Below are 26,093 nucleotides of genomic sequence, written 5' to 3' on the forward strand. Positions count from 1 at the left end.
CCCTTCCCGTGATCCGATCTGGCCCAAATTTGGAATGAGATCTTGTAGTAAGTCTAGGATCAATTTTAGTCTGCAGCGCATAACTCATAATGCAGATTCTAGGTTCAGAAATAAAATTAAGATATTTATTCAAGCGTTTTCCATATTTTGATACGTACGTGATGGATACATTTTCAACCTTCGAAACATTATCGCTTACACCATAAAACTATACAAAAACGGCACGACTTACAAACAATTTTCGAAAGCAAATTTGTGCAATACTAAAGACATAACACCACTCAATTCGCGTGGTTCATGTTGATAAATAAAAACTTCCACTGTTTCTTTTTTTTTTCGTGCACAATTTACATTTTCCATCATCCACAGTAGATTTTTGGTGGTAGTAATAGTAACTTGGAAAAAGACTAACACATCCAAGCAGAGTCATTAAAAATCTTCGTTAATTTCCCTCCCACTTACTATACGGTTGGTTGAGAGAAAGTCTCAATTTTCAAGGATGTCCGTCATATGCGCGTCGTTGTCACCTTATACTCAAACTCCTCTTGGGTCGGTTCTTTCGGCGTCTCGAGGGGTAACGCTGCTGTTTTCATTATTCGGAAGAGTGCCATAAACGACAACAACAACAACTCAACATCGCATCGTTTAGCGTATCGAAATCGGTGCTGTGGGTGGGGTGAGAGCTTATTTTGGTCAAATGTTACCGAAAATAACACAAAAATACGGAAATGCGAGAAAGTTTATGTTTTGCTGCCGTTCTCGTAAGCCGTAGGGAAAACTTACATCAGCGAAGGTCAATGGTCGTAAAATGTTTCATCGACGAATGTAAAACGCTTCTTTTTTCGGTGATGCAGCGGAAGAAAACCATTTTTCAACCATTTCATATGGGAAGCACCAGAATAGGCAAATGCATCTCAAGCGGTTTTCTTCTACAGCCGCAGCTTTTCATTCGCAATTTATCATTTTGCCATATGATTTGAGCAAAACCAGAGCAACCATTAATGGAGGCCATTTTTGCCAACTTGAAAACCGATCATTCCCCCTATTTTGAAGTGGTTGTTTTCTTCTGGTTGAATTTAATGAACTGGAATATAGCAAATTTTGACTTGGCAAATTAATGTTAGATTAATTGCCATAGTTTTGGAATTGAAAAACATGAACATAAGTTCTTAAAGCTTAGTTCTTTTAGAAATGGGATACTTTCTTTTGCTTATAGCTCGTTTACTAATAATCGGACATTCAAAATTTTGGCAGTATTTTGCTGCCTGTAAAAAGCACTTTTAGACCTATTTTTGTCCAAATTTAAAATTTACGTGTTTTTGAGATATTTACGATGTAAGAGAAAAAGAAAAAAACATATTTTGCACAGTTTTCTTCAAAATCCGTCATTATCAAATTGATAGCTGACAAAACCGTTGATTGTTCAAAAAGTTATTATGTGTGATAAGTGGAAAAGTATGCAAACACTGTCAAACATGTCCACAAAGTTCAAATCAAGCATTGGAGTGAAGTACAGGATCGGCAACTACGATTAAGTGTCATCAGGGAAGTCAAGTCCAATACCAGCATATTTAATTTTGAATAAGCGAAAATCTAAGTGTAGATCGCTGAAATGTCCAAATTGTTTTTAACTTTGATAAGCTGAAAGTGTTGCCTAGTCATGAGTCATTCAAACCTAACTTCAAACAACAATTTTTTGCTAGTTCCAGAACTCGTAATCTTTATAGCCGGTATCGAGGCTATGCAACAGATGATTTCTGATGAACGACAAAACTTATGAAAAACCCTTTTCAAACAAATTCCAGCGTTTGAATCCTTTACCATGTCTGTTCGTGGCAAGGTCTTAAGCATATTAAAGTATGTGTTTGGTGGCTGTTTTGTAAAAAATATAATGATTTGCTAAAAATCTGCTCCTGTGGAAAAAAAACAACAATTTTCAAAACGAAACCTATGGTTTCCGCTGTTTTTAAAGGCCTTAAAAGAGTAATCTTGTGTGTACCCTTCGCAACCTGCAATCTATACTAACCGATTATATTTTAAGTTCAATCTCATGATGGTTTTACTTCGTTATTGACAGATTTTGCCTCCAGAAATTCCACTAAAAACGCTTTAAAATGACTCAAAAACAATTAAGTTTTATTAATTTCGAAACAGCTGTATCCACTAAATTGCTCTCTGTTACTTTTAATAGAGTATTATTGGACCAAAAAGTAGCAGAAATTGAAGAAGGAGGATGAAGTCATCTAAACTACAGATTAGACGAGGTCTAAGTTTGAAAAACTGATCGATATCATGACTGAAAAAAGTGTGCGCCGGCCAATGGGAGGAAGGTATTGAAGAAGACTTTTTTCTTTCAAAAAAACGATAAATATTTTTTTCAAATTTTTTTTTGAATAATCATAAAATTACCCTCATTTCCTTCATAGAAAGCATTTCGATCAAACAAATGGTATTTGAGATACACGCATTCGTAAGTGTCCCATTTCTAAAAGAACTAAGCTTTAGTTTAGGGTGTAAAATTTTCCCTTTTTTATTGTTAAATCTCTGGAGTCCAAAAATTTTTCTTTTGGGTTGAAACGAATGAAAGTCTCAAGATATCATAGTTTTGTAATGCAACGATAAAGCAGGATAGTCCTTTTTTCTTCAAAAATTTCAATTAAAAAAAAATACCGATGTCGGTTGCAGAGTTTTGAAATGTTAAGATACTGCCTTACTTTAGAAAAAATATTTGTCTAACTTTTGTCCATTTATATATTGGTGTTGTTGGTTTTTGAATCATTTTCATTCTCAAACTTCTCTCGCCCATTCTTTTTTAGATATTTTACTGTTTTCACTTATATTCAATACGAAACATTAACAATACTTGAAAAGTTTAGCGGTTTGGATTTTTTTTTGTGTGAATTCCAAAGCCGTTTTTGTAAAAATCAAACAACTCAAAAGTCAGATGAATTACAACAGTTCAAAATCCTTTGTTGTTTGAGTTAAAACAAAAAATCAAAAAAATTAAGAAGTTTTTCTGCAATGAAAATCGGTTCAAAATTGTAGAAATTACGATAAGTGAAAATGACTAAAAAGATTCAAGAAGTATGGTTCAATTATGTCAAATGATCTTTCCCTATTTTAAATTGTGGGTTAGATTTGTACACCAACTTGCTGAAAATGTGGGCCAAACTGGTTCAAATCTGACAGCTTTCATTAAATTCGAAAAACGTTACTACAAATTTCCGAACATTTACGTAAAAAGTATATTGATTAGAAGAGCAGGTTCTAATGAATCTCCAAGTAGGGGGAAGTTGTCTACTACCGGACACTTAAAGTTTTTAAGCAATAACTTCAAAAATAGATTTTTGTAAATATTGGTTCCTCTACTGATTTGAAGAAAATCAATATTATGATCACTTAACTATATTAGAAAAAAAAATTACAATTACAACATATTCATGTGGTAAGACAAATCATTTCATGTTAGTTTTCACTCATTTCCAAAAGTGTTGTCTATGCCCAGCTAACATGAAATCGTAATAGAAATGACAATCCAAATCGAATATTAAGACATTTTCAATAACTATCGTAAACACGTTGGTATTGAGTGATTTTCTATCATTCATATTCGACAAGCTTTGCTCGAAAAAAGTTGAATCGGATAGAAGTTTAGTAAACTCGTAAATATGTCTCAAAAAAGTTGAGAATATGCTAATTCGACATTTACGATTTGAGTGAACTGATTTACGATAAATGGGCGGTCCTTCAATTGACACTCTCTCCGGTTTCTTCCTTTGACCGGTTCGTAAATAGAAAATCTCACCTATAGAGCTATAGCGTGGGCAATATCAAGTGATGAGTTGGCATCGTGGTAAGATACCGGACTGCGAACTCGGAGAACTGAAGTTCAAATCTCGGTCGAGGAAATTTTTTTTTCATTTATTTTGCTTTTTGTTGGAAAATCAAATCGTTGGAATCTTGTCATTGTAGATATATCGCCTCCACTTTTGTAGCTATATGCTATTTTGGTAAGTTTAATACAATCTTTTTATCTGGTATATTTGTTTGAATAATTCTGTTTTTCCTGCGTTATACCTTCATAAATGTTTGCTGGGTGGCCGGACAATACGAATTACTTCACCAAACTGTCACCAATGGCACAAAAACGTAAAAACTTTTTGTCTCACTAAATTGTGCACTCTCATCGGATGAACATTTTCATATCAATATTCTGCAAGCTTTGTCTTTGAGGAATAATCGTGCAATTGCTTTGCAATTTTTTGTCTTCGTTTAAGGATTATCTACTTCTCTAAATGCATTGAATGATCAAATCTGATGATTATTTACAATGTACACTAATTATTAAAAACATCAACTAATCATTTAAGACAAGAAAAAAATTATTTATACACTTGTTAAGTTTAAGTTTGTACGATAATCATCGAAATCCGTCAAGATTTTCGGCCAGGGGAACTCACGCAAACTCTCTCGGGTCATATTGACCCAAACAGCCTAATTACGGAGCATTTCCGATGGTCACAGGAAGTTGCCTGGTTTCTTTAGATCAGGGGTGAGCAACCTTTTGCAGCAACGGTCCACATTTGATTTGAAATTCGTTCGGCGGGCCGCATTAAAAACAACATTTAGGTAAAACTAGTTTGCAGAGCTTTACGTATTTTTGTATAACGACAAATTTAAAAAAAAAAAACTGAAAAAGGATAAACAAACGAATTCATGTACTTGCATAAAAATGTTTGTAAGGTGATTAAACCAGCCAAAATAAAATAACCACTAAATTTTAATTAAATTGTTTAAATTGATTTACAATGTTAAGCGAATATTCTTTTTGACGAAAGGGAAACATCATTTGCTTCCCTTTTATTTATTCAAAACGAAAAATTTTGAAAGTCTTCCTATGGTTCGTAAAAAATTTGAATCGTTTTCTTAGAATACCCCGTTTTTGTTCGAACAAATGCGATGGCATTTTTCGTCATCACTTCCATTTGAATGTTTCATAGAGCTTAACCATAGTGATTTTTTGTCGTGAAGCCTAATTTTTTTTCTAGAAACGTTGATTATTTTTCATTAGAAGCTCCGTATGAGTTCATTGCATTGAGATATTGAGCAAGGTTTAAAAATCATGAAAAAATTCATAATTTCACAAATTGTAATCCAGATTTGTTAGTCAATGTTACCGTTTAAATTTTCGATTCAAGAAGTTTTTTACAGATTTAATAAATTTTCTTAGATAATTTAATTTAAATATGTAACTAAAGGATATGTAAAATGACTCAATTCAATCGATGTTTGGCATTATTTGCCAAAGAAATTTCTGAAATTAGCATCTCAGATAACACTCAGATATTCACATTTTCCAAGAACCAAGGAATCTCAGAATTTATTTTGACTTATGCGGAGGCGCTGAATCAAAATATTTAATGAGTTTCTTTTTCGTCAGCTCTATAGTTTTCGAAATAACTTAAAAAAATAGGTAAAAAATAAGTGATTCAATTTCTGTACTTATTTGACAAAACTGTAAAAAAAACTTATTGACTCAATGATTAACTTTCCCAAAACCGCGAGTAATTTTGAATTCTGAGAAAAATGTAATGGAACCCAAGAAACAATTTTAGCTTTATTATGGTCAGCAAAATTTCGTTTGGACTATAGCATTAATCTTCATGAAAAGCTAAAGCGCATTCTATAACATCACCTGGACTCTAATAAAGCCAAAATTAGGCTATTTGGCCCTACCCTAGAAACGTCATCATGACATATCATTGTTGGTCATCAATGTTGGTCGCCAAAGCTTTTAAAAAGCTATTATTAAACATGTTAGGAATTTTTGTTTTTTCCGATTCTGTGAGTTCTTGGAGTTTTTTTTTTATTTTTTCCAGCAACCATAATGGTTGATGAATGATGATTGCATTATTCAGATATGATCTGGTAAAATTAATAGCTAAAAAACCAATGTTTTAACCATATAATGAGCGTCTTTTCTACTGCCAGTCAAGATTTTAGGTAAAATGTGTATGAAATAGTATCTTAAAATAAATGCGCCTCGTCAAATCTGATGGTCAATCATGATGGAATTGATGGAAAAAAGGCCTGAAAAAATATTTTCCAATGCTTGCATTGTGAATCCATCAACATGACGTCATTTTGTGCCCTTCGATTTTACCAACATGGCGTGAGTCAATTAATAGTTTTATTATGGTTTGATGATGACCCCAAAAAAGCTACGATTTGACGTTTCTCTCGCAAGCCAACCAATTACACGCCAAGAATAAGTTCCTCATTTCTGGGTTGTTAATCATTAGTACAGTAAATGAGGACAGACTTTTTGAATGAAAATTGATTGGTTGTGAATGACCCGTGAAATAAATCATGAGTTGAAGTCAAATTTCGTTGTATGACGCCATTCTGAAATCCAAGATGGCGGCTTCCGCTGAACTTCAAAATGGTGTAAATGACTTGAAATCGCATGAAACCCCAACAAAATGGGTATCGGGTGAAAGGGCTAAACGAGTAGAAGTCGAATTTCGCTATCAAACGCCATCTTGAAATCCAAGATGGCGGCATCCGCTCAACTTTTGATGCTTTAATGCTGACAAAAAGTCGCATTAAACCACCACTATACTGGTATTGAATGAAAAGGCTAGATGATGTCGATTTTCTTTCTTTCCGACGCCATCTTGGAATCCAAGATGGCAGCTTCCACTGAACTTTAAAATGCTGTTAATCAATGAAAATCGCATGAAACTACCACAATATGGGTATTGGGTGAAAAGACCAAACGAGTAGAAGTCCAAATTTACTATCAAACGTCATCTTGAAATCCAATATGGCGACTTCTCCTGAAATTAAAAATGATTTAAATCACTGAAAACCGCATGAAATCACCACATTATGGGTATTGAGTGAAACGACTCAACTATAAGAAGTCGAATTTCGCTATCTGACGCCTGGTGGCTTTTGCTATTCTTTTCAAAGCTGTGAATAACTGAAAATCTCATGATACATCCACAATACTGGGTATTGGGTGAAAGGGCTATACAAATAAAAGTCGAAAATCGTTGTCCGACGCCATCATGAAAGCCAAGATGGCGGCTGCCGCTCAACTTTAAAATACTATAAATGACTGATAATCGCATAAAACCCCACCATATGGGTATTACTTCAAAGCGATCAACGAGTAGAAGTAGAATTTAACTATCTGACGCCATCTTAAATGCGAAGATAGCGGTTTCCGCTGAACCTTCTCCGCAAGAGAAGACAAATTTCGCTACCAAACTTCATCTTGAAATACAATATGGCGGCTTCCGCTTAGCTGTTATATACTGTTATTCGCTAAAAATCGCATCAAACGCCGACAATATTTGTTTTGGGTTCAAGGGCGAAACCAGTAGAAGTTGAAATCCTCTTTTTTACTTCATCTTGAAATTCAAGATGGCGGCTTCCACTGAACTGTAAATGATTTAAAATCGCTCGAAAGCTTTACAATAATGGTATTAAGTGACAGGGCTAAACAAGAAGAACCAGACCTTTATTATTTTTTCATTATGTTTCTAATGCATTTAGAACTTTTCTTGTTTTGTTTATAGTTTTTGATTTTTTTTGCCATTTATGTCATTCTATTATTCCTATCATGCTATTATGTCTAAATTGTATTGGTCTTATTCTAAGGAAAACTATAAGGTTATGTTGTTTGTGTTAACCGTCTGATTTAGGCACAAGTGCCAAATTCGATGTTATCAAAATCGAATGTTGCCAAAAACGAACGGGGTCTGTATTGTGGTGGTTTTTGTGGGATTTTTAGTCACTTACAGATTTTCAGAGAAACGCGAAAAGAGATATTTGACTTATATCGTTTAGCCTTAGCACCAAATGCAATCTATTTGCGAGTTTCATGCTATTTTCATTCATTTACAGTATTTTTAAGTTCAGCTGAAGCCACCATCCTGGATTTCAAGATAGCGTCAGAATGCAAAAATAAACGTTTTATAGCTTATCCCAATTGACAAATACCCGTATTTTGGAGGTTTCATGCGATATTCAATGATTTAGAGCATTTTTAAAGTTTATCGAAAGCTGCTATCTTGGATTTCAAGATGGCGCAAGATAGCAATATTCGACTTCTACTCGTTAAGCTCTTTCACCCAATACCAATTTGGGTTTCATGCCATTTTAAGTCATTTACTACATTTTAAAGTTAGCGGAAGCCGCCATCTTGGATTTCAAGATGGCGTCAGATAGCGAAATTCAACTTCTACCGGTTGATCTCTTTCAACTTATACCCCTATAATATGGGTTTTATGCGATTTTCAGTCATTTACAGTATTTTCAAGTTGAGTGGTAGCAGCCATCTTGGATTTAAGATGGCTACGGGCAACGAAATTTGACTTCTACTTGTTTATTACTTTTACCTTATAACCATATTGTGAAGGTTTCACGATATTTTCAGTAATTTACAGCTTTGAAAATAAAAGCGGAAGCCGCCATCTTGAATTAATGATGGCGTCAAGCAACAATTTTTTTCCTTCTATTTGAACCTTTTCACTCAATACTCATATTGTAAAGATATTCATACCACTTTCGTTGATTTCAAGTTTTCAAAGATGTTTTTTTTTTATTTTAGCTCAAAACCAACACGCATAACTTACCAAAAATGTGTAAAAATGGGAGTTCTAATTCAATTATGTGCTATCTAATCTGAGCGTGTCCTGTTTTGACATCTTGATCGAGAACTGTCCCTAAGTTTTATGGCGGTTTAATAATCATGCACTGAGTGCTATTATAGAACATGCAAAAGAAAGCTTGGAGCAAACTTCTAAGTTTGTGTTTTATTATAGTTTAAAAAGAGCATTCATAACTCTTTCAAAATAATTAAAACAGTATGTTTTATAAAAGTTTTATTAGCGTTTTCAAAACCATCTGAAAACATACGGTCGAAAAAAATATAAGCATTCTGCATGACCATAATAAAACAGTCATAAAAGGAGCTGCACAAAAAAATGCCATAATTAAACCATAATAAAACTTCCTCATGCTAGTTGGCTTAATCTGTGTTACTTGGGAAGTTTTCTTTTTGTTATTTTTCCAAACCTGCAAAAACGGGAGTTTTGACGTAATTTCAAGGAAAAATTAATCTAAATTGAATCTTCGATATATTAAGACAACAAAGTTGTTGAATGAGTAAAAATCTTTAATATCCATCATTTAATGACTTTCTGAAATGATGTCAGAGGAAGATGTAATCTTATTCTTTGGAATTTCTAAAAATTATAGAAATTAATTTTTTGAAAGCGTTGTATCTCTTATACAAGAATATCATGGCAATATCTGAATCCTTGATTGAATGAATGATAGTAAATTGATTTTAAATCAGCTTTTGGTTTTTAGGAAGGTTTATTAGTTTATCACTTATAAAAGATCTATTTTACCAAAAACTGATAAATTAAAAAAAAAAAATTAACACGCTATATCACCGAAACCAGAAGTGATAGACAAAATCTGTAAACAAAATTTAAATTCAGGACGCCAAAATCAAACAAAATCGGTTATTGAAACAAAGGCTCCAGAAATGCTGTTTCCCTGAGTAATCATTACAAGCTTATTGGGTCGAATCACAGAATTAAAGATATTGTTTTTGTCGAGAAATCCTACAAAAAAGTCAACAGTCTGGATGATTCTGGGGCCAATGCAACTGCAAATAAGCAACGTTGTATTTGATCAAGTAATTAATACATTATTTTTGGTTCAGTATGGACTGCTATTTAATGATAATTAACAATCTATCTTAGAAAAAAAAAATCGTGGAATAAATTTAATTTGAGATAAGCTTCGTGGGCCGCACAAACATGTCTCGAGGGCCGCGGGTTGCTCATCGCTGCTTTGATAGTGTATTTTATGATTCACCAGGGAGGTTTTTAAAATCAATTTTTTGCGATTTTTTTTCGAAGAGTTATGATGATTTGAATGTGCGCTTTGGGACATATTGACCCGAACAGCAGCTGTTATGACGAAGTGACGAATAAACCATTTTAGGTTTTTGACAATAAAAGCGTTTTTCACTTTTTCTCTATTATTCATAACTTCGCGACTTGAAAAATGTATCTTAAATTAAGCCTTTCGTTTTAAAACTCCTTACTTTGCCTTCATTAGCTTCAAATACACATTAATCACTTCGGCGAAAAAACGTATATCTTCTCTTAAAGATTCTACGACGAAGTGACTAATGTCCTACAAATTATGGTAGTTAGTAGGCTTGTGTAAGTATTCGAATCAAAGAAATGAATCATTGTTGCTGTTTTATTAAAATAGTCAGGACGTTGAAACTTATTCAAGCATATTTGAGCGAGGGGAAAGATCTTTTTGAAGATACCGGACAAATTAAAAGAGTTGTTGGGAACAAAAATCAAGGTATGAAATAGTGAGCATTTCTTTAAATGTGTAGATTTATCGTGGTATATACCTGGTAACATACAGCAATACGCTGCAAAACTTCGCATTAAAGTACCTACATTAAATGTGAAATTAAGCCGTTAAGGAAGCAAAACTCCTTCATTGTTGTTTTGAAGGACGTTGCATATTTTTGTATTAAATTTTCTAAAATTAAAATTATCAACATAATAAATTCAACAATTATTTGGAAAAGGGCTCCCTCATTTTCTGAGGCAGGAAGGGTCTCATTTTATTTGAAAAAAAAAGTAGTATCATCATATCGAGAAAAGCATACATATGTATGTTTCAAATTTAAGAAAATCGCTTTGAAATTGTAAGAACTGCTGAAGATTTTCCGTAACTTTTTCATGGATGGATGGATATTAGTCACATCGGCTTCAAAATGGCACATTAGTCACTTCGTTTTTCTTAATTTACTCAACAACTATTCGGTATTTCAGCATTTGAAGCATTTGAAAGCTATTAAAAACCTGAATAAAATTATGTCAAAAAGTCAAAATCGTCAAAAATGGATGTTCGTCACTTCGTCATATCACGGCAGAGCTGTGGAAGGTTAAACAGCAAAAAACTCTTTTTTTTAGTTGAATAAATAGTACTTAATGTATTTTTGAAAGTGTATTGAAAGTTTCGTTGCATAGTGCAAACGAGGATTGTTGTTCTTTGTAGTACTCGTCAATTTTGTTCTTTTAAACTTGCAGAAATTAAAAATTTATAATCATTCTGAAATGCCATGTTGTCCAACATTTTGCTACATACATACCTACATCTACAACATATTCAGATTTGGAAAATCTTTCAGTCAACCCATAATCGAAGCCGTACCTGTGCTTGGCCCCATTCTAATGTTAATGCACCGCAAGTACATTCCTATTTACATACAACATAAGGAAAATCCTTCACCGAGACCGTTCTCGTTGGAATCTTTCTACTTGTTGTTCGCTCTTGCTGTTGTTGCTGATGTGTACACTGCCGGCCAAAAGTTTGGGATCACCCGCCTAAAAACATGCAAATTTTGATAGTTCATATCTCAGCCGTCTTAGGACATATTGCAAATCTTCTGATCTCATTTGAAAGATAATGAGCAATAGCTATTTCGGAGGTATTTTGCCCAGAAATAATGTTTTAGTTTTGCACCTAAAACTTAACCTAAAGTTAGAGCATTTTCAAAAAAACGCACTCAATATTCAAAGCCGATCATCTCGCGATAGGGTGGACCAAATTTTAAAATTTGAGTTGCATTAGAATACTTCTCAAAATACAATCAAAAAATTTTGTGCAAAAATTTAAGTATGTACTATTAATTAATAAAATAGACACTTAAGTTATCGTCCAAAAGTTTGGGATCACCCCTCAGTATGGTGTATCGGCCAAAAACATGCAAATTTATCTCATTCATATCTTTCTCATCTAACATCGTATTGTAGATCGGAAGGGCGCATTAGAAAGCTTAGGAATTGTTGTTTTTCCATAAATTCATACAAAAATTATATTTTAAAGTGATAACCATAAACAATTTACTTGAAATTAATTGTTTTTTGAAAATTCACACTTATGATTGTGAATTTTTTATGGTTATGGATTTAAAATATAATTTTTTAATAAATTTATGAAAAAACAACAATTTCTAAGCTTTCAAATGCACCCTTCAGATCTGCAATACGATGTTAGATGAGAAAGATATGAATGAGATAAATTTGCATGTTTTTGAAAAAATGATCCCAAACTTTTGGTCGATACACCATACTAGGGGTGATCCCAAGCTTTTGGACGATAACTTAAGTGTCTATTTTATTAATTAATAGTACATTCTTAAATTTTTGCACAAAATTTTTTGATTGTGTTTTGAGAAGTATAGAATAAGGATTCTAATGCAACTCAAATTTTGAAATTTGGTCCACGGCACGGCTTTGAATATTAAGTGCGTTTTTTTGAAAATGCTCTAACTTTAGGTTAAGTTTTAGGTGCAAAACTAAAACATTATTTCTGGGCAAAATAACTCCGAAATAGCTATTGCTCATTATCTTTCAAATGAGTTCAGAAGATTTGCTATATGTCCTAAGACGGCTGAGATATGAACGATCAAAATTTGCATGTTTTTTAGCGGGTGATCCCAAACTTTTGGCCGGCAGTGTACATTCAAGTGAAACTATTTACACAGGCAGTCGAAAATTCTAATCCACCCAGACGCGGGTCGTTGAATTTAGAGCTCCCAAAAGCGTATCAATACAAACTAAAGATGTCTTCTTTAAAACATTTTCCCAACTAACTGTTTATCTTTTTATACAACGTTAGGCATCTGGCAAACTACGTGCATACATTTTGTAATTAGGGAATGCGATATGATGAATGGATTATTTGATAAAGTGTTCATAATTTTCTATAAGTTTCAATTCATACACCAGTATTTGTGAAACTTCAACGTTTGAACACCCAATGTAAAATAATAAAATTACCAAAAAGGTAACTTCTACCTCTTCGAGTTAAAAATTCACCTCAAAACGATGTACATTCTACTTGAATCAAGATAAAAAAAAACAGGGTTGCTAGCGAACCGGGAAAACCGGGAATACCGGGAAAAACTTTGGAATTTCATCTCGTTACCGGGAAACCGGGAAAAACCGGGAATTCTGGCATCTCAACGGGAAAATTGTCATGCTTGAGATTTTGTCACGGAATTTCAAAAATATTTTCAAAATTATTTCTAATTTTAAGAATAGTTTTTGGCAGTCTTGATAAAGGTTTATCTCATAAACGCTTATTTTCGTTCTTGAGTAAACAAACGAAGTTCGAATTGCTTTTTAACAAATTGCGGAAAAATATGAAAATATGAGATCTCATTTTTTCGCTCTCAGCAAGTGTGCTATACTTACAAGTATAACCCAAATATTGTAAATTTAATAATGAAACTATTATCAACAAAACTAAACACAAAACTAACTACAGTCGAGCTTGGATAAGTGAGAGTTCACAGGACTGAACATTTTTTCCTCGCTTAAAGAGGTTTCTAACTTAACCAGCTTTTCTTTTATAGAGCGCCAGCAACATACAAATGCATTAAAGTGATCGCTGGAAGCTGGAATATACGTGAAAATTGTATCGAAAACAAGCTCCTGTCGGAATATAAGGTTTTTACCCTGATACAAAATAACATCTTACGATTAAAGTTCAGCCCTGTCTTATACACGATTTTCTATATTCTCACGAATCTTGAGTTAAAATGACTACTAAAGTTATTTATTGTTTAGTATTGAAAAAAAAACCATTTTTTTTTCTAAACATGTCTTTGTACAAAAAAAATATACATAACTGCATTCAGAAAATAACTTAGTATTTCCCTGCAATCTAATCCTTTTTTAATAAATTTTTTACTCACCATGATTTTATATTTAAAAAAAAACGAGTATAGTAAATAAGAAAATCATCATTTATAACCTGACAAAAACCGGGAAAAACTTTGGAATTATGAAACGAAAAATCGCTAGCAACCCTGAAAAAAGCTATAATTCACCAAGAAAAAGGGTAGCCGAAGTGAGCTTGCAGATTTTTTCCACATCGTTCCGGAAAAGCTGCAGCATAGTCAACGTTAAACGCCACCTGACCGGAATAGAGTGTCCATTTTCTGGCCAGTTTAGCGTTCCCGGGAATCAGGAAATCTGACGATACTTTTCCCGAGAGTTCTTGGGATCCCGGGAAAAAAATGAAAATGAAGATTTTAACACTCTACTGCATACAAAATATGATATTTTTGAATTTTGAGGTAGTAGTATTGCAAAACATTTCAAACTTTTTATGCTTTTAACAATCAATTGGCAATTATTAAACGCATGACCCTAAAACTAAGAACTTAAACCGTCAAACTTAACTGATTCCTGTAGCAAAATTTTGAAATAATGTAGAAAGATTTTTCACTATCGAAGTTGGTTAGCTAGACTTCAGGTTATTCATCAAATCTCGTAAATTTTCAGATAACTACACGCTTCTTTTTTAAACTCAAGAATAAGTTTGACCGAGGTTCAAAACATAGTTCGATTCTATGAACTCAAAGTTAAGTTCCCTTTTTCCCCCTTGCGATGGTTCAAAACGGAGTTCGAACTGCTTACTCAAAACCGATCCCTTTTTGTTTACTTCGGCGAGGGAGCAAAGCTGAGTTCGACCTCATGAACTAAAAATTGAACTTTCTTTGTTGGACTGAAAATACTTAGCGAGTTCGTTTCGAACCGGAACAGCAACCAACGAACACGTAGCAAAATTTGGTCATTCTTGATCAATTACCGGAAGACTATGAAAGAACGTTATAATGGAATGTTCGCCGTTGTCAGCGTGCAAATGTGTCCGTAATTGTCATCATATGGCGAGTGGCTTGGAATTTCCGGAAACTTCCGAATGTTATATGCTACCCGTGGGAAGTAACATCCGAAATTTTCCTTTGTAGTTTTGACCGTTTTTTAATTTAAAAGTTTAAAAGTTAGTTAATAGCAATGCAATGTACCGGAACAGCAACATCTGGCTACAAAAAAAAATTAACCATCCTTTAACTCCTTGAAAATTGACAGCCCTCGAACAAAAATGATAAATTTCAGTTCGGCTACCGAACTTAGTTTAGCGATAGCTCAGTCGAACTCAAAGTTGAGGGCTGCAACTGAAGCGCTGTTTCGAACCAAAACAACTTAATTTTGTGTTTGAAAAATAAAGGAGCGTGTTTCAAAATATGACATTTATTTGTCGAGAATTTTGCTCTACTGTCAAAAGTTTGCGAAACGGGAGGTTTAAAGTGTGATGAGTGTTTTAAAATAGAACATTCAGATTCATTTCGTAGCATTTCTTTATTGGAATAGTCCTATTTTTCGCTGTAAGTGTTCGTGAAATTTTGCTGGTTAGTTAACCAACACTTTTCAGTTTTAGGAAAATCAACATAAAAAACGATCATGTTTGTCGATCGGGTGCCCGTTCATTATACCGAGAGTTTTTGAGGTTAATTATCTCGACTCATCTGTAATCGCTAAGCAAGTGTGCGTAAGAAATGTCAAAAACAACACTATTGTTTGGTTTTATAGATTCTTGGCCGTTTTTCACTTCATATTAAGTTTTCGAACGTAAAAACTTTTTTTTTTATCAAATTCAATGCATTAATCAACTTAAAGAAAAAAAATGTTTAAATCTAAACCATGTATCAAGGAACTACTATCGTTTTTTATCAATCTGATCCATTTTTTCCAATTTAGAACGTTTAAAATTATAGTATTTAGGCACTTTTTATTGGCTTCAGGAATTTCCGGGATATTTTAGCTTTTACCAGGGTTGAGGAATTCAAGGATTATTTTTATTCACCTGTTTCCTAGGTGAATGAAAAAAAAAGGTAAAATTTACCTCGAAATTTACCCCAGTAAGTTGGTAAAGGAGAATGGGCCATTTGGTTTTCCGATGTACACGTATAAGTTACATTTGGTTCGGAAGATTTTGACGAGAAAAAGTAGCTATAAGTCAAGAAAATCGACTGTGGAACAAAAGAAATTATGGATTGATTGTTTGTTTGTTTATTCAATCAACGGACCAAGTATAGGTCCAAATGACGACTTAAAGTTAAAGTTACATAAAATTTACATCTAATTAATGATTTCTTGATAATCTTAAAACACTTCTTCGAAAAACATTCCGCGAATCGTCGAAGTCGAAGAGTTCGGAAAAGCGGTTGAACGTTTTCATCACACCGATGAATGCACTATTGGCTCCATAGTTGTTCAATCGAATGGGAACATACAGTTGAAGGTCCTGGTTTCTCAGTCCATGAGGTCTCACACTAAGAGGAATAGCTTCTAGTAGCGTAGGACAATCGATACGCGATGTCAGTAGATCGGCGACAAAAGAAGCTCGTGTTGCATTTCTTCGGGCTTGAAGAGTATCCATGTCAATAAGACGACATCGATGTTCGTAGCTTGGCATGTGGAATGGGTCTTGCCAGTTAAGGTGTCTGAGGGCATAACGCAAAAAGCGCCTCTGGATGGCCTCGAGCCGCTCATTACCGTTCTGGTAGTAAGGACACCAGACAGCTGAGGCGTATTCGAGGATGGATCGAAGTATGCTGCAATACAGGCTCTTCAGGCAATACACGTCCTTGAATTCCTTGGCCACTCGGAATAAAAATCCGAGGCTTCTAGAAGCTTTATCGACGACGTAGTTCGTATGTGTTTTGAATTCCAGCTTACGGTCGAGTATTACGCCCAAATCATTGATGTGGTCCACCCGCGCAATGGACTCATCTCCTAAGAAGTACTCCGCGCAAAAAGGCTGCCGTCTTCGTGAGAAACTGATGACTGCACATTTACTGCGATTCAAAGGCAGGCAGTTGATGTCGCACCACTTTGCGAAAAGATTAAACTGGTTTTGCAGAAAATCAATGTCGTCCTGACCGTTTATGGCGTAAAACAGTTTAAGATCGTCAGCATAACAAAGTTTCGGGCCGTTAAGGAGTGTGAGCACATCGTTAAAATAGATTAAGAAGATAATCGGTCCTAAGTGACTACCTTGGGGCACACCAGAGGAAGCAGAGAACTGGCTGGAGAGAGTGTCTCCAGTGCGAACTGTCAATTTGCGTCCAGTTAAGTAACTGCGGAACCAGCCAAGTAAAGGTCCGCAAAATCCTAAGCGCCCAAGCTTACCAATGGTGATATCGTGGTTCACCTTATCAAACGCTGCTGACAAATCGGTATAAATGGCGTCAGTTTGAGACTTAGCAGCAAAACTTTCGTGTACATAGGAGGTGAATGTCAACAGGTTAGTTGTCGTACAGCGTTTGGGCATAAAACCGTGCTGATCGATTGAAAAATTTTGCTTACAGTACGAGAAAATCGGATCCATGACGACTAATTCGAATAGTTTGGAGATTGCACATAAAGCAGAAATTCCTCTATAGTTGTTGATATCTCTTCGGTCCCCCTTTTTATGGACTGGAAACATGTAGGCTTCCTTCCACAGTGAAGGGTAGGTGGCTCTGTCAAGAGAGGCTTGGAAGATGAGTCTAACCGGTGTCAGTAAAACAGGAATAAATCGTTTTAAAAAGATAGATGGTATGCCGTCCGGGCCAGTAGAGAGGGAATTTTTGAGCTTTGCCGCTGCTTTAGATATGACCGCATCCTCTACAACAATCGTGCTCATGCTGAAGCCGAGTGGCGAAACATTCCTAACAGCATTCTCCACGTGTTCTCGGGATGTTGAAGCAGTAGCAAAGGTACTCGAGAATTTTTGAGCAAAGAGAGCACAGATTCCGCCATCAGAGTTCGCAGTGTTGCCATCCAGAAACATTTGAGTTGGAATACCAGGTTCATTCCGCTGACTTTTGACATGCTTCCAGAACGATTTTGGGTTGGACTTGAGGTTACGTTGTACTCGAAAAAGATAATTTTGGTAACAACGCTTACTAGCTTTTTTATAAGCGGAGTTCAGTCTTCGATATGCATCCTTGGTTTGGGAGGATTTGAGCTTATGGTAATTTCTAAGAGCACATCTCTTCGCCGTCTTCAGTCGACGCAGTTCCTTCGTAAACCAAGGAGTCCGCAAATTCATTGGGATTCAATAGATTGAGTTCAGATTCCCAGTCGATGGTGACCAGGATATGGGAGATAGCATCGAAATCCGCTTTCTTGAAGTCGAGATAGAAGGGTGCTGATTTTTCGACAGAAGCATGCAATCCGGTGACCTCGAGCGAAACCATTAGAGCTGGATGATGCTGAACTGCCTTAACGAACGGAGCAGGAGCCGATTCAATGGTCGGAACGCGAGACCCATCGCTAGCAAAGCAGAGATCCAACATACGGCCGTTTTCGTTAGTAACTCTGTTAATTTGACGCAAGGTTGCCGTACTCAGGGAGTCTAGTATGATGTTTGAAGGCGCCGAGAATGTAGAGCGCACAGGATCCGGGTACAAAAAGCTACCATGGTTTGAGCACCACTTCAAACCGGGCATATTGAAGTCACCAATGACGAGAATATCGTCTTCGGGGGCGCAGAGAGAACTCACTTTGGATATGCAGCGAGAAAGAGACTCCGCCAGGGCGACATCTCGTGTGCGATCAGGGGGCAGGTACAGCACGCATACGTAGAGTTTTCGGTTGCCAAGATCGATGCGGGTCCACACAAGTTTCAAGTCGTGCCAGGAGTCATCGTCAATAAGCAGTGCATGGAAATCGATTATAGAGTTTTCGGTTGCCAAGATCGATGCGGGTCCACACAAGTTCCAAGTCGTGCCAGGAGTCATCGTCAATAAGCAGTGCATGGAAATTGATTATTATTTCGAAGAAAAAAGTGGAAAACATGTTCAGTTATCGCTTCTGCTACTATTTTCATCGAAATAATACAACTTCGTCAATTCAGTAATTTTTTTTCTCCCACGGCAGATTTTTCTTGACCTCATAGTAACTTTTCTAGTCTCGTCAAGATCTTTCAAACCGTATACTGCTCATCCGTGTACATCAGAAAACAAAATTTCCCATTCTGGCCAAATTTTCAAAACTTGTACTGATTTAAACTGAAAACAACTTCTATGTTTAATAACGTTTTTCTCCCGCGGTACCGAGAAAACCGGGAAAATCCTGGAATTTCGATTATGGCAATACTTTTTCTCATAAACTTTACAATCTGTAGTCGTTCATTTCAGTACAATGCAATGCCGGGAAAAGTCGGGATTTTTTTTTTTTAAATGAGATTTTGGAGCTTACCTCACCATGCCTTTGTCGAGCAAAAAAAAACGTCATTGACTCGACCATGAAAAAAGTTTGAAATTAATAGGTTTCTTTTTCATAACGTTTTAAAATACATTAAGTTCTGGTAATCAACTTTTATAGCGGTAATTAATCATGGATTTTTATTTTTTGTATTGTTGTGCACTTTTTTACAAATATCTGGTTAAAAATAGACCTTAAATTCTTAATCAACTTTTCTAGAATAATTAACCAAGGATATTTATTTTTTGTACCGTTGTGCACTTTCTTTACAAATATCTGGTAAAAATAGACCTTAAACTCATACGTTGAATTCACACTGACTGAATCCACGCCTCGAAAACTAAACACTCATGTTAAACATCTATTTTATAACTGGAACTATATCACACTAGGTCAGAATTGATAATTTAGAAATCTGCATCAGGAGCTCTTTTTTTTTCAGAAAAACACGTTATGCTGATACGAAACATGAAAAAATTGGCGGGAATCTAACAACGACATTTAAAATAAGGGAAATATTTTGAAGAATCCGATTAAAATAACAAATTAATTTGATAAAAATGATAAAAATTTAACATAATAGACCGTTAAAAGAGAGATATGAATCCTGTAATTCATTCATAAAGTCCTTATTCATCTGTAGGTCAACGAACTTTTTCAAAAGCTAAGTTTTACAAGATCTTATGATCAATAGTTGTTTTAATATAAATTGAACAATGAGAAGTTTTAATGCGACTTTATTTATTTTTAGCTATATTAAGTTTACGATACCTTCTAACCTTCATCATAAATCAAAAATAATCATAACGATACTTCAAGTTTTCATTAGATTAATAAAATATTGAATATCCTTAAAAAATATTCAAATTTCTTTGTTTGTGTTATATGTACTGAAAAGCTAAAAATGGTCTAAAACATCAAAACATAAGTTCGAAATCAAACATCAAATTTCTGACAAACAACATAACCTCGAGACACTTATCTTATTTAGTTTAAAAAATGTTTTTGTATTATTCAGCTCAATTTTAACTTGAGAATCGGGAATTGATCCATGTGAGGAAAAATGCGGGAAAAAATTAAATAAGGATGTCATAATTTTATTTGGTTTATTGATAAACACAGAGTATCTAGAACTCAGACTTTTAAAACGCAGTCCGAAAATAAAATAAGCGACAGAAATTAAAATTAAAAATTAAATTATGAACCCAAACTTGGAATTAAATTGATTTATGAATCGTTTAATCAATCTGAAATGCACCGCTCATTATAAAAAAATAAAGCATTTACCTGTATTTAATCGTAGATGGCGTGAAAGATTGAAAATAAGGTGGAAATTTACTAGAATTATTTTCTTAGCGTATTATCATCACCGTAATCTGAAGCTTTGAGTTTCAAGATTAAATTACTGAAAATTTTCAAGTCCTCTCACACTTTTACATTCAACTTTCATAAAAATATCTTCACTGTTGGTAAAAAAAAGATAAACATATTTATTAGCGCATTTTGGAACAGGAAAAATCTTTGAATCTCAATTGGGAAATCCGAGAAAATACTTTTCATACATTTTTGCCCAAGTCTTATTTTATTCTTTTATTTTTCTCTGTGCTCTTTTTTTTCCAAGGAGTGTATTCGTATGTGAGGAGTGAGGAGCAAGGATTTTTTAAATAAGGTAGTGCCGAGAGCCATGTTGGATTTTTTTTTTTAGACGTCACTAAAACGATTGTATCGAAAATGTATGTGAGAATGGTAGGAATTTCAAAGAAAAACACGTTTTAGAACTAAATCGAATTCCAATTTCATTTTGATTTTGTTGTAAGGCCTCTATTTCACTATGTTATGAGGTTTTTTGGTCCTTTGAAGATTGCATAATGTTTTTTTTTCTTAATTTATTAAGAAATGCTGCAATGTCGCATTGAAGCTTAAACGAGCAAAAATGAAGAAAATATCAGCTTCAAAAAGGTCTAGCGAGTCGATATTGAGTGTTCAACTGATTGTCATGATCTTAATCCAACCGGTTTACCATATACAATTCTTATGAAGAACAATTAACACCAATTCGTGATAGTTTACTCAGTTTACTAAAATGCTAATAAAAGATGGTGGTTTTGTATATAAAATTGTGTTTTGATATTTTTTTTGTAAAGAGGAGCCTTAACTGCACTGACTTGAACATTTTCATGGTAGACTTTGAACTAATTTTAAAGTTTTGCAAATTTCAGTGGTGAAAATTCATTCTTTTTTCGAACTTCGATGGTCTATTTTATAGAAAAACTAGCTGACCCGTTGTGCTTTGCTACACCTTCCGGAAATAAATGTAATTTGTAAAAATTTATTCAAATTTAGATTTTAGAGAGCATTTTTTTAAATCAAACCTCATCATACTTCAGAACCAACAACTTTGAAATGAGAGCTGCAACTGCAGTCCTGAATTGCAATTCAAAGATGGTATATTATTTACTGAAACTTGATCTCTAAACTCGTTTTTCAAGATCTGAAATTTGTACTCTGTACCCAAAAAAACCTTTTTAAATATGGTCCCTTCTTTGAAAAGCTCTTTATCTTAAATTTACATGGGAGCTCTCCCATTTTTCAGTTTTTTCCCCCACTGCTTGAAGAAGGTAGGCAAATTTAACCGGCTCGATACCCAAACAGCACTTATCGTGGTAATGAAAAAAATATTAAATTAGTTATGTATCAAATACAGTGCAAATTTCTTTTTTTTTAAATAAATTTACTACGGTAAACATATAAATATTTAAAAAAATATCAGTTGCATCACTAAATAAGTTCTCAGCGTTTTTTTTTTATTTTCTCTTTGAAAGTCAAATATTCAAAAATGTAGGCAAAAACAAATTTCTAAGTTTACATTGGTCCCGTATATTGGGGCAAGTGTCAATGCAAAGCTTATTTACAGATGCGTCAGAGTAATGGCTTTAAAATCGAATGCTGTTCAAAGGGAATGACCTTCATTTACAAAGACATTTAAGAATTTTCAATATCCGCTGCAATTTTAACATTCTGAATACCCCTTCTGGTCTTTCCAACATATTGAATCATTTTGAAGATGAATTTCTTAAAAGTTCGACGTTTGCCCTTGCCCCACCGTGTAAGTTAACAGAAGGGAATATTGTTTTTAACACTTTAAGGGTAAACTAAAAATTTCTCTTAAAAATTTTGCGTCCAGTTGAATATCTGTTCTAAAGTCTCGCTTTTCAAAAACGAAGCGGATAAAAAGTCTCTTTTATGCAGCCATGTAACACAAAAACACTTTTCATGTTAAGTACGTACTTGAATTCATATGTAAGCAAAAAGTACGATGGTTTTTTCAGAGTTAATTAAAATAAAAAGCTCCCATTTTCATTTCTAAATTCGTTTCAGTTGTGTATTTGGGCCGAAGTAAAAATTTCTAGAAGAAAACATAATTTTTAATTTTTTTTTTACAGAAAAAGTTGAACGTTTGAACATGTTCTAATGTTCCTTGAATGAAAAGTCGAATGCTACCTACATTAACACGAACTGAATATGGAAGTATTTTTGCAAATCTTTCAATTGGTTTTGATTCTATTGATAACATACCAAACCGTGTCACATCTAGGCGTCATTTATTACCACGTGCTGTGTACAAATCAAATAAGCAAGAAAAAAACACATCTAGGTTGCGACGACGTTTGCTCGTCCATGGAGACGAAAAACAAACCCCTCAAAGAAAATATGCTTGGTTGAGAAATACGCGCCAAAATATTCCTACTGATCAGTATGCTATGCCTGGGTTACTATCCTTTTGCGACGTTGGCCGCGACGCCTCGACCATAGAGACGAAAAACAAACCGCCCAAAGGAAAAAAAAATCTCAAGAAAATGGATGTCATGACTTTAATTTGTTTCGAAAAACTACAAATTTTGTATGGAAGCTTCTCCTTCCTTAAGTCGGATGGAGTTTTGACTATAACAGAAACCATCCCCGGCCTCAAAAACCCTCAGATGCCAGTTTTGACGATGATCGGTTCAGTAGTTTCCGAGTCTATAGGGAACAGACAGACAGACAAACATTCATTTTTATATATATAGATTTTCGAAAATGCAACTTTTTTTGAACCCATCTTGAAGAGCAAGAATCCTTCTAAAAAAACATGTTTTCAAAATGGAAAATCTCAAGCAGATTCTTCGAATTATCATCGAAAAAGAAAAGTTTTCTAGTAAATTAAAAGATTTTTCGTGATTGTGACGTCTCAGCCTGTACCAATACTAGAGCAAGGCTGCCTTGGCACTATCTTTTTTAAATATTCCTTGTGTGAGGAGTGTATATTTTGTGAATAAATGTTCAATGCATGAATGGAAATTTGAATGGAAATTTCAGCAAAGCGGTCTTTTAATGTAATGTTTACTTGCACAAATTTTTGTGACGTTCTCTCAAGTGGTTTTCGAGATGGCATCCCATAAAGAAGTTGTTCAACATTTATTTTTGGGCACAACTCGCGTCATCTATAATGTACTATGAACTACTTTTTTTCTGAATCAAGACTATTTTTGATTACGTTTTCTTTTTCCTGGAGCTTAAAATAACTCAATTTTTTTATTCTGTCGAAGTTATGACTAACTTAGCCGATTGCCCACCTTCGGAACAAAACAACAATTTGACTTCCTATCACTCCACCACTTTTTTTTTTGTTTCGATGATAGTCGTTTTAACATCTTTATGTCATTCGCGGCGACTTATATCAACGATGTAGTTGGCGGACAGTCATTTAAAAACTTTACGGTACAACTGTGATCGATGTTTACTCTTGGGCTCGAACTCACGGACATCGGATCAGGAAGCAACTGACTTACCAACTGAGCATCTTTCGTACACGAATACCCTCCCAATCCAAATTAGGCCATTCATCGTGTCAATCATTATGAAAGATTGACTGATTGCCAGCTTCCACAGGTTTTCAGCCTCTTCGAGTACTAGAAATAATTTTTTTTCAATTGTTTTCCTTGTGTTTCTCCGGAAAATACAGGCAAGACTTGTCAACGAAACCTGCCAGGTGCCCGCTAAAACGTTCGTTTTGCTGTCCATAACGATTTTTTTAAATATCGCCCCTCTAGCGGTCCAAATATTTTGCGCACGGTATGACCACCGTATTTCATTCATTTATTCGGTAGGAGCTTTTCTATCTTCTAGAATAAAAATCAAGCCAATTTTTTTTCACTTCCCCCATTAAATTTTTTTTATTGTACTCTATGAAACCTCTAACATTCCTGAACTTCATGGGATCAATCATCTTCACTTTTATTCAAATTAAAGCTAACTGTTAGATCCGCTAGAACTCTTTAAATAAATTGCTATATGAAGGTGGAATAGCTGATTTCTAGCTGTTTTTGGGTCTCCCACTGGGACTTCTGTAATCAACGCTATCTCAAAAACCACTTGATTATAATTAAATTATTCACACGTTTACATTACACTACTAGCTTCCCTGAAATTTGCATCCAAAAGTTATTTACAAAACGAAGTGTTTAATTTTTATCGAATACTCTGCTTAATTTGCCTGGAATACAGACATGCAAATTCAAATTCATCAGCCCACTTGAAACTTCTAAGGGGATATTCTTTAATTATGAGAAAACAAGAAGCAAAAGGTAAATCCTGCGATTCGCAATGTGCATCTCTATTTATATTCTAAAATATAAAACAACACGCATCCGTTCGTTGGCTGCGTCGTTGCATCCAAACCAAAGATCATCGGCTGGGCTAACCCGCACGCCTATGTTGATTAATCTATTTATAGCCTGGTACAGCACAATATCTATGCTACAGCAAGAGCATCCTTTGCATGGATAGAGATCGCGAGAAAAGATGTACCTATTACCGAATTAATCTTTGTTTATCCCGAGGCGTCGCCATCATGTTGCATTGCATTCTGGCAAGAGCAGAGGAAAGCTTCTTCTTACTTTAGTACACCATGTGGTGTAGAGCAGCAATGCAATGTAGTGGTAGGTATTTCCTCTTGCTAGAATTGGAGGATAAAACAAAACACCGAACATAAATAAGATACGCACAGAACAGTAGCATAATCATACACGGACGGAGAAGAGACATGTTGACGCGCGTGCTTGTCAAAGTTGTAGCATATTATTCAGACAAGACTTTGCCGCTTTAATCATTTCAGTTGACGAGTATGAAATACTGCTTCCGTTTGGGTTGTCGAAAATAGATTCTTTCTTGTCTTGTCTAGTAATTGTTTTCAACAATTACCTTAAACATTGAATCTTCGAAACTTCACTGGTTCAGAAGATCTAAAACACGGGTGCTGTGAATATGTTCATACACTTTTTTAATTAATATTGAAAAAATGAGATCATATGATTTTTTTTTCTTTCTGTTCAAAGTTACTTTCTTGATTTGTTGTTAAGTTTCCGTGTTTCTCTGTTTTCCATATATTTTTCGAAACTTGTACTGAACATATTCGTATGAAAATTGAATGCTAAAAATCTGAAAAGTTAACCGAATTTAGTTTGAAATGTGTATCTAAAGGCCTCAAATTATCAAAGAACATTATGCTTCCCCAGTGGCTCCATAGAGTACGGAAAAGGGCACATGCCTTCAGGAGTTTCAGTTCAATAAATTTAAATTTAACTTAAATGTATAACAGTATATTATTTATATGTTTTGTAACACCCATTTTAACTATAATAATGTGCAACTAATAATACACGTGGGTAGAGTTTTGAATGCAATTCTTTTTTTTTTCGTTTCAGGCATTGCTTACGGACGGAATCACCGAAGATAGCCACTGGCCGCCGGAGTTGATTCTTCTCCGGGAAAAGTTTACCGCTAAAAGTCAACTGGAGATTGCTCAGATAGAAATAAAACATGAACAGGAAGTAGGTGTTTTGTTTATGTATGTGTCGGAACGAAAATAATTCACTTTTTTCTCCTCCCACA

General features: G+C 34.5%; 1 protein-coding gene across 6 annotated transcripts in view; it reads left to right on the forward strand.

The window, feature by feature from the left end:
- LOC129749551 (A-kinase anchor protein 9) overlaps positions 1-26,093 on the forward strand; it is a 147,346-nt gene that overhangs the window by 69,050 nt on the left and 52,203 nt on the right. For all 6 annotated transcript variants that reach the window (XM_055744552.1, XM_055744553.1, XM_055744554.1 and 3 more), the window contains one exon: positions 25,907-26,032. In XM_055744552.1, coding sequence (XP_055600527.1) covers positions 25,907-26,032 — 126 coding nt within the window. The remainder of the gene's footprint in view (positions 1-25,906; positions 26,033-26,093) is intronic.

This window comes from Uranotaenia lowii, chromosome 2 (assembly GCF_029784155.1).
Source record: "Uranotaenia lowii strain MFRU-FL chromosome 2, ASM2978415v1, whole genome shotgun sequence".
Classification (NCBI taxonomy): Eukaryota; Metazoa; Arthropoda; class Insecta; order Diptera; family Culicidae; genus Uranotaenia; species Uranotaenia lowii.